This window comes from Syngnathus leptorhynchus, chromosome 1, assembly GCF_054491065.1.
Source record: "Syngnathus leptorhynchus isolate UIUO chromosome 1, UIUO_Slep, whole genome shotgun sequence".
Classification (NCBI taxonomy): Eukaryota; Metazoa; Chordata; class Actinopteri; order Syngnathiformes; family Syngnathidae; genus Syngnathus; species Syngnathus leptorhynchus.
The window spans coordinates 16,067,257-16,078,398 of NC_141195.1; the positions used below are offsets into that span (position 1 = coordinate 16,067,257).

The 11,142-nt window shown below is 46.9% G+C and overlaps 1 protein-coding gene across 2 annotated transcripts; it reads right to left on the bottom strand.

Annotated features, from left to right (window-relative positions):
- Window positions 1-565: 565 nt before the first annotated feature.
- Window positions 566-10,842, bottom strand: nhsl1a (NHS-like 1a). Of its 2 annotated transcripts, none has more exons than XM_085918777.1 (10): window positions 10,124-10,842; window positions 7,266-7,373; window positions 6,714-6,859; window positions 6,465-6,539; window positions 5,832-6,060; window positions 5,513-5,650; window positions 5,137-5,414; window positions 2,082-4,821; window positions 1,941-1,992; window positions 566-1,634 (listed from the first exon to the last, which is right to left on the bottom strand). In XM_085918777.1, exons 1-10 carry the CDS (start codon window positions 10,734-10,736, stop codon window positions 1,157-1,159), a joined length of 4,857 nt encoding a protein of 1,618 aa, XP_085774903.1. In that variant the 5' UTR covers window positions 10,737-10,842; the 3' UTR covers window positions 566-1,156. The 2 variants fall into 2 exon arrangements, with proteins under 2 accessions (XP_085774903.1, XP_085774912.1); XM_085918786.1 differs by lacking the exon at window positions 566-1,634 and adding an exon at window positions 1,833-1,860 and having other exon boundaries at window positions 1,941-2,003; window positions 2,063-4,821; window positions 5,519-5,650.
- Window positions 10,843-11,142: the final 300 nt, after the last annotated feature.

Below are 11,142 nucleotides of genomic sequence, written 5' to 3' on the forward strand. Positions count from 1 at the left end.
TCGGCAAAGATTTTGGAAGGGCGGGAGCGGTGGGCAATTAACACTAGCTCGCTGTACGTATAGATTATTTTTTTTTTACCTTGTGGCTCCAATGAGACCCCTGAAAGTTATTGATAGATAGATAGATAGATAGATAGATAGATAGATAGATAGATAGATAGATAGATAGATAGATAGATAGATAGATAGATAGATAGATAGATAGATAGATAGATAGATAGATAGATAGATAGATAGATAGATAGATAGATAGATAGATAGATAGATAGATAGATAGATAGATAGATAGATAGATAGATAGATAGATAGACAGATAGACAGTTTTGCATCATTATTTCTTGTAGTGAATCATAAAATGGGTTTCGTTCTAGACTTAACACAAGCATGATGGCAGAAGACTCAACTTGCTCAACAATAAGTAGCAATTTGGCAGATAGTCAACAATTCTTCAAAAAAAAAAAATTGTTTCAGTTGTGATTGGTGGTTACCACACACGTGAGGGAAAAGCTATGAGCGCAGTTTTTTTGCTCAGCATTTTTGACAAGTTTATTTTTTCATACCTTCTTCGCCTTTCGCCACATTACATGTCATTCACTCATTTATTGCTTTTTAATACTATACTAGAAAAGCATGATACTACAATGGCCAGAGGTTCCACCCTGGTTCAGTTTGTGCACCTGCACTACAGTACAGCAGATGATAAACCCTGGAGAGTTGTTTACACGCAATGAAACTAGAATAGGCTGATATGACATTTTTATATATTACCTATGTTGATTAAACATTGATCTCATGTCAACGTGAATGTAAGAAAGAGGGGGGAAAAAAACATCTATAAAGATGATGGGACATGATTACAAGTCTTCTGAGACTTTAGGGATACATAAAAGGAAGTTTGGTTTTCGGGCGAAATTTCAGGATGAAACCAAAAAATGCACAACAAACTTCAATCTAATCTGAATGCCATATGTCCAACTCTGCTGTTTCAATACATTTTTTCAAACATTGCTGCTTTCTAACAAGAAGCTTATTGGTAAAATTCACAACAGGTGTTCTTAACTTTGAAGAGACAGATGATAAATAACAGACGTTCATCCTGAGATTTCATGCAAAAAAAACAAATGTCCCAAATTATTGGTGAGTAGTGTGCATCTCTCTACTCCTCTTCTCCTTCCCTCTCAAGGATTGCAGTCATTGGGCTAGAAAAATGGCGGCGGCGAGCAGGTAACCGTCGACTCGCTGAGCGGCTGGGTGCGGCGTGCAGGCGAGGTCGCGTGGCAAGCGAGGAAGGAACAAATTGTGCGCTTCTTTGCCTCGTGGTCACGTTCGGGTGCGTTTGTGACACATCGAGAGTCAGGTGAGTGTTGACGGTACACAAGCATGAGGTTTGGATGCAGGCATGAAGTGGGGCGGAAGCAGCGGGAGAGGCAACGACGCAAAGTCGCTCGGCGGCCGATAGACGGGACGACGACTGCGAGCGGCTCCCCTTTCTGAGCAGTAGCGTCTTGAAGCTCTCACTTTTCGACCGTCTTTTATCTTTGAGGGTGACAAAGGTTTGCGCCGTTGGTCGAGCTCGCTGCTCAGCTGAGGTCAGATTGGAAGAATCTCTTCGTCCAAACATCTTCCGCTTTGACCTGAGACAGAGGGACGGACATTTTACTTTGTTTGAATGACCTCTTGCTACACAAGGATAGAAGAGGGAAGAAGCTAACTAGAATGTTGAAGGTACATCTAAGGTTCTCAAATAATTATGTCGTACCCAAAGGTTTTAAAACCTCCAGTCTAAGTCTACGGGAACTAAACTCCGGCTGCTCTCCTTCACTTACTGCCAATCAAGCTGTTCCTTCCCATAATGCACTGCTTCATGCGGGATGAAACAAGCACGTGAGTCGACCTGTTGGACACGTCATGCGCCGCTTGTACATGTTTGTCGTGTGTACCTGTGTATGACGGCGAAGAGGTCCTCGGTCGTTCGGGGTCCCGTCGATCCACCTGTGAAGAGGCCATCGGCACCATCACAAGAGAAGCTGCGTAGTGACATCACAGCTTGCATTAAACAATGACCGCAGGGAGCAACGTACCTTCGGAACGCCGGGCGACATCCGTCTTCCTGGCCGCGACCTCCGCCTGTTCATCCTGTGGCTCTTCTATAAGGAGGTCTCCCAGTGATACCGTCGCACGCAGGTTGTCACTTGACAGCAGACTGCTGAGGGAGCAGCTTCTCGGGCCGATGAGAGCACACAAACTGCTCTCCCTTATCTGTGACTCATCCTCTTCCTCTGAGGATGAAGATGATGAAGAGGATGAAGACAGCCTACTCGATGACATCATTAGCAGGCGCCTTCCCGCTGCTCTTCTCTTCTTTCTTGATTTGTCATGTTTGGTGCTCATGGTTGTCTTTCTCTGCTTCTCGTCTTCTTCTTCTTCTTCCTCCTCTCCCAGTGACCTCATCATGCTTCTGTGACATTGTCTGTCCACTTCTTGCTGGAGTGATGTCCCAGCATTAATTTGGACTGCTAAAGTGCTATGTGTCAAAGTCTCAAAAGCGCCGTTGAAGGAGTGCAGAACATCTGAATGGCAGCCCTTATTGCTTGACGAGGGGTCACCGTGCAACATGTTATCTGTGGGTTCAACGACACATTGGGTGGGATGATTGGCTTCCGGGAAGCATTGAGGATTTCTAACATCAGATGTGACCGACACCCTGCCACGCTCGTCGTTTGGCTCGTCTCTGGCCACTGGAGATGCTATCACCCCCGTAATGCCAAGATTGGGCTTCTTCGGAAGGATGGACTTCTTCCTCAAACTTACACTCTCACATGGCCGGCACACTAAATCACGAATGACTTGATGGTTGTCGTGTCGTAGCCCGTCTGGCGACACAGTTAACTCTGCTTCCGATAACACTTGGGTATGGCTCTGCTGTTTCCCGGAAGGAGCATCAGACATTTTCAGCCCGGAACACTCATGACTCTGATTTGTCATCGATCCGCCGGAAAGACGAGAATTCTCGGAATGGCCTTTTGTGAATTGATCATCTTTGTTTACAGTGTGGTTTTGAAAATAAATTGACTCATCTCTGGACAATATTCCAGGTTGTTGTAGTTTTGAATTAACGTCTAACCGAGGAGTGTCTGAAGGTTTGGCATCGGCGAGAAGACTGTTTGGGCGTGGTCCTTCAGGGTTGGTAATGGAGCGAAGCTTGACGCTCTGCAAAGCCTGTGCAGTGACAACGGGGGAGGACGCTAGTTTTGAACATTTCGCAACGTGATTTGGGGGCATGTCAAGGCCCGCTGGCAGGTGCAACCCGGCAACGGGTGGGTGGGTGACAGCGGGAGACATGGAGAACAGCGTGGCGTGATGGGAGGAACGCTTGACTGCATGGGAGTATGGAGGAGGAGGGGGTCGAGAGACCAAAGAAGGTGGGAGAGGTGGCGGGGTTGATGTTTGTGGGAGGGAAGGAGGAAGGGAGGAAGGTAGAGGAGATAAAGGAGATGGTGGAAGAGGGGGTGGAGGAGGAGGAAGAGAAGTTGACAGAGGAGTGGTAGGTGGGGGAAGAGAAGGTGGGAGATGAGGAGGAAGAGATGAGGGTGGAAGAGGAGGGGGAGGAAAAAGCGAAGATGGCAAATAAGGGGCGTCAGAAAGAAGAGAAGAAGGTGTCAGAGGACTGAGATGAAGGGATGATGGTTGGAGAGGAGATGACAGTTGAAGATGTGGGGTAGGATGAAGAGAAGGTGGGAGAGGTGGGAGAGGAGGAGGGGAAGGTAGCTGAGGTGTGGGATGAAGAGATAACATTTGGAGAGGAGGTGGGAGTGGAGGTGGAGGAGGGGGGGGTGGAAGCAAGTGTTGAGGGGCGTGAGTACGTTCGGCAGAGGAGTTGGAGGAGGAGCAAGATGACAAGGAAGAGGTGGAGGAAAAAGAGGAGGAGAGGAGAGAGGAACTTCTCCCTGGAGGGTGGGATTTAGATTTTTTGGGAGACAGGGGGAGGGAGGTTGCACAATGGTAGAAGAAAGGGGGGGGTTGAGAAAGAGAGAAGTCTCCTGGCGGGGTGCCCATCAGCGAGGTATTGGACTGGCTGGAGTAACCACTGGAGGAGGAAGTGAGACACTCTAGTCGGGCCGCCTCTTTTGAGACCGAAGAACCAGGGCTTGGACGGAGATTGTTGGATGAAGCTGCCTGTTGGTCCACACCAAAAGGTTCAAAGATAGTGATTGTGCCATTGTCGATGCCACTTTGCCGTTGTTTGGGATGGTTCCGAGGCACCCAGGGATCTTGCAAGGGTGGCGTTAGTACGCCAGGACTACGCTCCACACTAATGCTGGATGTCGAACGACATGACTTGCTGCGGCTTCTTCGACGCCGGAGGGAGTCGGAGCGCAAAGGTGGCGGAGGCGGACGTTTGGGCTTGCGGAGGGAGAAGCTACGGCAGGAGGAAGTGCTGGACAAGCTAGTTTGACTTTGTGAGGAAGACAAGGTCACATCTGAGTGCACTGAGCCAAAGTTACAAGGGGAGGAGCGAGCAGAAGAAATGACAGAAACAGGACTTGTCTCTTGGTTGATGGGGCTCCAGGTATCTCCAGTGCGACACAAGGGCTGGAGGGAACAATCGCTCTGGCAGCGAGAAAGGGTTGACCTCCCATCCAGAGACTCTGCGTCTGCTATTGAAATGGAAGGGGAGCGGTATTGAGGGCAGTTTTGAGACGGGCCGACGTGATCACACGAGCAAGTCCCCCCCCACTTCCGAGGACAGGGAGAGGTGCTGAGATGAGAAGGGGAAGGACACTGAGAGGGCAGCAGGGGCTGAAGATCACTGGGGAAATCCTACAAATGGGGACAAAATCTTAGTTACGTTCACTTCATCCAAACTTCATTGTCCCAAAGGGAAGCTTGTCTGCTGAGTTACTTATCAAGTAAGTCCTCAAGCGCTACCGTCCTGAAAAGGTTCCTCCTCCGACACACTTGAATCAAAGGATTAGCTCGGCATCGGCAAGCTACGTAGAAGCCTGAAAACAATCTTGATCAATTGAACAAGGTGTGTCGGAGGACGGAAACATCAAACACAGGCAGGACAGCAGATCTCGAGGACAAGAGTTGCCTACACCTGGCTGAGGGGAACAAAGGCTTGTTGAAACTGACCTGGGAACAGGATGACGAGGCGCTGAGTGTCCTGTAGGAGACACTGTTATAGCTGGCGCCCGAGTCCAGAGAGGAGCTGCTGGTCATGCGGGGCAGGCTGCGGACATCAGAGGGGCAGGAGAAACGTGGTGAGGTAAGGGACATCATGAGGCTGGATATCCCCTCCTCTCTCGGTGCTCGGATTCTCCTAGTCAGCGACTCTCCCTTCTTCGTGACCGACTCCTCCTCTTCCAGTTGGCCATGTGAAGATGCAGTAAAGCACTGATCCCCGGGTGAATCTGAAGTGGAACACCGGAAGAAATGTTATGGAACCAATTGTAGTTGGGAAACACAGATGTGTTGTATTGCCATCTTCTCCACAAATTGAGAGTGTTACCTGTACCCTGTTGATGAACGACACCGACAAGGTTTCCAGTGCCTGTCATGCAGCGAGTTGGATTGCGATGGCGGCGGGATAAGGAATCTGCGTTGCAAGACACTTTTCGGAAGCTGGCTTGCCGATCAAAACTCTGACCTGTCACCGAGTTGGAAAATACACCTTGTTAGATTAAGGCTCAATCCCATTGTTGGTTCTTCCCTCTAGAAATGCGTGTTCACGAGGACCAAGGTTTGGGTTAAATGGAAGGAATAGACCTCATCAGTTGTTTCAATTTGAATTTGGCCCAAATGACCTTTTGACCAGGCCCAGTTCTCACCTGTTATGTTGATAGGAATGATTTCAGCTGTGACAGCATCTGCCTGTTGCCTCATCTTCTCTTCCGGCGTTGGGAGTCGGGGGATCGACTCTGCCTTCACACCGAGCTCCGTCTCACGAGCAAAGAGGTCCCAACAGGAGGTGAGCTCGATTGGGTTGAGGACGAGTGGGGTCAGAGGACGTGTGTCGTTGAGGTTGACTGATTCATCTTCATCCGACGAGGCTGAGGACTGGAAACAATACCTTGGTTTATTCACCTGAGTATATCCAATTTAGTCCAATCTACCAGGGCTGAAGTCACAAAGATGAGTTTAAATCTACTTAAAATCTTGCAGCTCTTCTAAGCAGGGTAGACATAGCTTGATAATCTTTTTATTACATGTCTGGAAAATGATGCTGTAATGGCCAGGCATGTGTCAAGAGGTTTTCACTGGCTAAGTGAAACGCTCAAGCTTATAAACAATGGATGTTCCATGATCAGGTTTAGCATCAAGCTCAAGGCCCAAAAACTGAATACACTGAAAAATCTGAGTTGTTTGCCTTTGAAATACACATTTAATTAGTATGTTGGAGGAACAACTGTGGGTCAGGATACTTTTCTACTCTATAGTCTAGTCTAGGGGTCCGTTTTTACCTTTTGTCTCCAAACTGACCACTCGAGACAAAGAGAAAAGCACGACTGAGAGAGAAAGTCCCAAAATGTGGACCTCTGAGGCGACAGAAGGGCGAACAGAAGAGACAGTGAGACGACGACAACAGAGACTTTCAAATTGATGTTGTGCTCAATTTAATAGTAAGTAGAGCTTTAATTCAATCATGATGACGTAAAGTTAAAAAGCTCATTTCTGTTGAACCGTGTAAAATATTTCTGAGTGGCTCTCACCACCTTCCTGCTTTTGTCTCTCCATCGCCTGTGCACATTGGCCTCTGGCTGCCGGAGTCCCGGGGATGCGCAGGAGGTGGGGCTTGGGGTGCGGAGTAGAGAGGTGGTAGCTTTGCTGTCTCCATGCTGAGTCACTCTGCTAGAGGCTACACAAAACATAACAAAACAAATCATTTTGCTGTCCAAAGTCTTTGTCAGTATGTTCCAGGCCATTTTGAGATGTGTGATGTTTTTGACTTCATTTACCACATTCAACATCCATTTTATTTGTATTTTTTTGTGGAGCAACATATGAAGACAGACGAGGCATCATTTAACAATCCTCACTGGTATATATTATTTATCTTCTGTGAAGAATGACTACGGTGGCTTACTGAGGAGCTGTGGCCATCTTGTCAATGAGATACAAGTCTTTTGAGATACATTATGGCCACAGAATAAATTGAGCTCATATCTCAAGGTGTTACTGTAACTGCAAAACGACCTCTTAACCCCTATGACCTCGTCACACAGCTTTTGCTACCCATTGATACGTTCAGTCTTGACTCTGACCTTGCAAGTCCTCGGCGCTACTGTGTTGCCGTTTTGCAGGGATGAAGAGCAGACCCTGCTGGGGTTTCTGGGTAGTGTAGTGAATGGACCAGCAGTCGCCGTCCTTTGCTGCACACAGGAGGAGGAAATCAAGACTTGGGTCTGTGGTGGACCTTGACACAAGGTGCTGAGAGGGTTGCTATAGTAACCAGCACGTCATGCACCTGAACATGTCCTTGCGGTCAAGCTACTGTATCCGTACGCACGCATGCACGCACAGAACCAAGCATGCAAAGATGAGAACTAACTCACCTGTGTTCTTTTTGAGATACTTGAAGACACATTTAATAGCTGCACCGATCAGGACCATCCCGCCAACGCACACACACACACGACCGCAGCAGGCAGCCGTACACACACATACACACGCTCACACACACGCAGCCGGCACTGCAGCGCAAAGTGGCGATCCTCCTCACACTTCTCTTGGTCGCCCTCTCAACGTCTTCTCTATCTCACTATCCTCTCTCTCTCTCTCTCTCTCTCTTTCCTAACCCTCCCTCACTAAGCTCTGTCCTGTCTATTATCTCTCTTTCATTTCCCCCCCCCTATCAGTCTGTCTATCTTCATTCAATCTCAAATCTTTCTATCTACTCATCTCTTATTTTCTCCTTCTTATCTCTGTTTGTTTCCCCCTCACTTGTCGATATCCTCTCCCGTCTCTCTTCCTCTGTCCTCGTATCTATAATGCTGGTAATCCGTTACAAAGTAACGTTACTCCAAAATGTGCAATTTTCGGTCATGTAACAATTACTCATCAAACTCGCAAGACGTTACTATGTAGGAGTGTTACCACTTGAAGGTGATTTTAGCGTTTCATGATGTTCATTTTTTCATCTCTCCTTCTTTCTCAATCACCTTTCTCTATTCCATCTCTCTCTTTCTCTCTCTCTCTCTCTCTATTCTATCCCTCTCCTTTGTCACACACACAAGCACAAATGGAGTGGCAGTCAGCCAACGAGCATGAGTGCCCTTCGTGTGTCATCAAGTGATAAAGGTTATCCTCAACATTGCAGATGTGCTATTTAAGAAACACACACACAGACACAAAGTCTTTGAAGATAAAGGCATTATTAATAGTGTGCTTTTTATTATTTATTGTTTGTCTATGCTCTATTGTGTGCGTCTCTGTGAAGTGTGTTTTGATCTAACCACAAGCACACTCATTCATCACATTTAGGCCCACTAGTATGCACGATTGTCCCTCTTATCTTTGGACGGGATTAGATGGAAATAAATGTTTCTTTAGTCAACCAAAATGAAAAGAGCGCTGATAGTCTCCAAGAAACATGTGGTTCGCTTTAGTGGACCACATCATTTTATGCGGTGGACCACATCATTTTCTGCGGTGGACCAGATCTGGCCCCCGGGCATTCAGTTTGAAAGCGACGGTGTGAATGATAATAGCGTCTTTAATTTGAGGCACTGACTTAAATGGTTCCGGGGGGAAGTGTGCCAACTATTGAGGCCAGTGGAGCAACTAATTGCGTCTCGATGCCTGACAGCTTGTCTTTCTTCTATGCACGTTTAATTAGTTGTAATAATTGAACAGTAAGTAGGTCGCATTGTAACAGCGGTAAAGCTGGTGCACGGTCACTTATATTTTTTCTTCAGAGATCTGGTGTGTCCAAAGTCTGGCCAGAGGGCCGTTTACACAGTTTATACAGGGCGGCTGTATATTTGAATGATAAAATGGAATCTGGCCTAAATCAAAATATTCTCGGAAAAAAATTAAATGGTGATAACTATATTAAAATGTGTCATTAGATCATTTTGATTTAATTGTTTTGTTTTAAATGTTACAAAAAACTGCAAATTGTTTTTTCTTTAACTGTCACCCAAGCGGACTTTTTTTTTAAAAATACATTGGTGCCTTGAGATATAACATTTCATCATGTTCCACCATTCATGCATGAATGTGTTTTGAGTTTTTCCTTGCCCTTTTGGGAGCCTAAGATCAGGGGATGCTTTGAGAATTATTGTCAATTGATTGTCTATGTGAAGCCCTTTGAGACTGCTTGTGATTTAGGGCTATACAAATAAACTTGACTTGACTTGACTTGACATGAATGTCACTTTGCACTGCTTCCTGATGTTGACACCATCAAGAGTAACTGGGGCTTCAGTGTCTTCTTCAAGGTCTGTCTTCAGATCAAACTCCCAACCTCTGGCCACACATCTCATTTGAGTGTGTGGGGAGGTTTAAAGCAAAATGTGCTCTGTCCTGAGTATATAACATCTGGCCGTAAATATCTGGGACTGAAATTTTGAACTTTTGTGTGATATTCACTTCTTGATCAGAAACCCAAACGTGTTCGGTATAGAACATAAACAAAGGCACCTTGGCGTTCCACTACTTTTGGAGACGAACGACTGTAGGTGTGGTTTTGCCGATGCATGTGAGTGAGGCTCATAGGTGAAGCTGCTAAGTAGCAGCTGTTCAACGGTAAAGCCATCTGTCGGCAAAATGAGCTGTTAGCTTGGCGTATGGAGCTGCAGCTAATCCTTAGCAAACGCATACAAGCTCAAACAAAACAGGGTTACATAAAGGACAACTTGGTTGTGCAGGTCAATGGTATTTAACTAGAAATTCAATAGATTTGCATTTAAGCTACAATTTTTAGAGATATTTTTTCAAGTGATAACTTTTCATTGAATCAGCGATTTAGGGTAAGTCTATTAAAATCGGGACCTTGTTTAGGGACTGCGGCGCTCCGCTACAAGCCTGCCCATGTTTGGAAGTGGTTGCTTCGCAGTAGGTTGGATGCTTTTTCAGCTTATCTATTGCTCTCAGCACTATCAGAACAATGACAGAATACCTTTATGCAAAAGGGGGGTGGCCTCCCTCCGTTGGTGCTTCTTGAAGCTGAAGAATTTGCTCTTGTGCCTCTTGCTAGGCCGGTAGCCGTACTGCGGTGGCACCTCCAGATCCCTGATGAAAGGAGACGGGTCCCGAGGGGTGTAGATGGGGCGAGGCTCTGGGTTAGGAGGGCACGAGCTAGTCCGTTGCCACTGGCTGAGGGCTGGGTGAGGAACCTGATGGGAGTGCACCAGGTACTTTCCATGGACTTCAGTAAACAACAGTTTGCCGTGAGTCTCTGAGGAGACACCTGCGTGGATTCGGGCTTGTGGCCCGCAGGGCTGGCCGTACCAGGGGTTGGGATATTGCGCTTGAGATGGGAAGGGCTTTTTGTCACCCGAGGGTGGCCAGCCAACCATTCCTGCATTTTGTCCCCAAATGGCTTCATGGTGTTGGTGGATTTTTGCCGTCAGCAGACGTCGCCGAAGGCTGCCCTCCGTCTTGGGCTGAAGCGGGGTGATCTTCCGAGGAAGAAGCTGGTCTTGCTCTTCATCAGGTCCCGAATTCCAGCACTGGGACCCCATATTGCTCCCCGTTCCGTCTCTACCCAGACACTCAACGTAAGGAATCATCCTGCCATGAACACTGAAGGGCTAGTCAAAAAATGTACAATGTAGGATACTTCTTTCTTCAAAGTAAACTAACATTTTTAGTCAGCTGCAAATTAAAAACTGAAAAAAAAAATCCTCCCGTGTTGGAAGCGGCATGTCCGACCTTGCCCCAGCGCCGAAGAATCTGAACACAAATGGGATCGTCCTCTGAGTGTCGCCCATGTGTGTCGCTAATCTACTAATGAGGATTATCCAGGTCTGCAGATGGTAGCTGACCTGAACACATGTTGCTCCAACTTCATTTCACCCTGGGTCGTTTGGAATGAGTCATTGTCATCCAAATCAATCATTGCTTATGTCAAGTTAAATCAAAGCGAGGTGGCGAGAGTACTTTGTACATAAGGCAGGGACACCCCAAATAAAAATG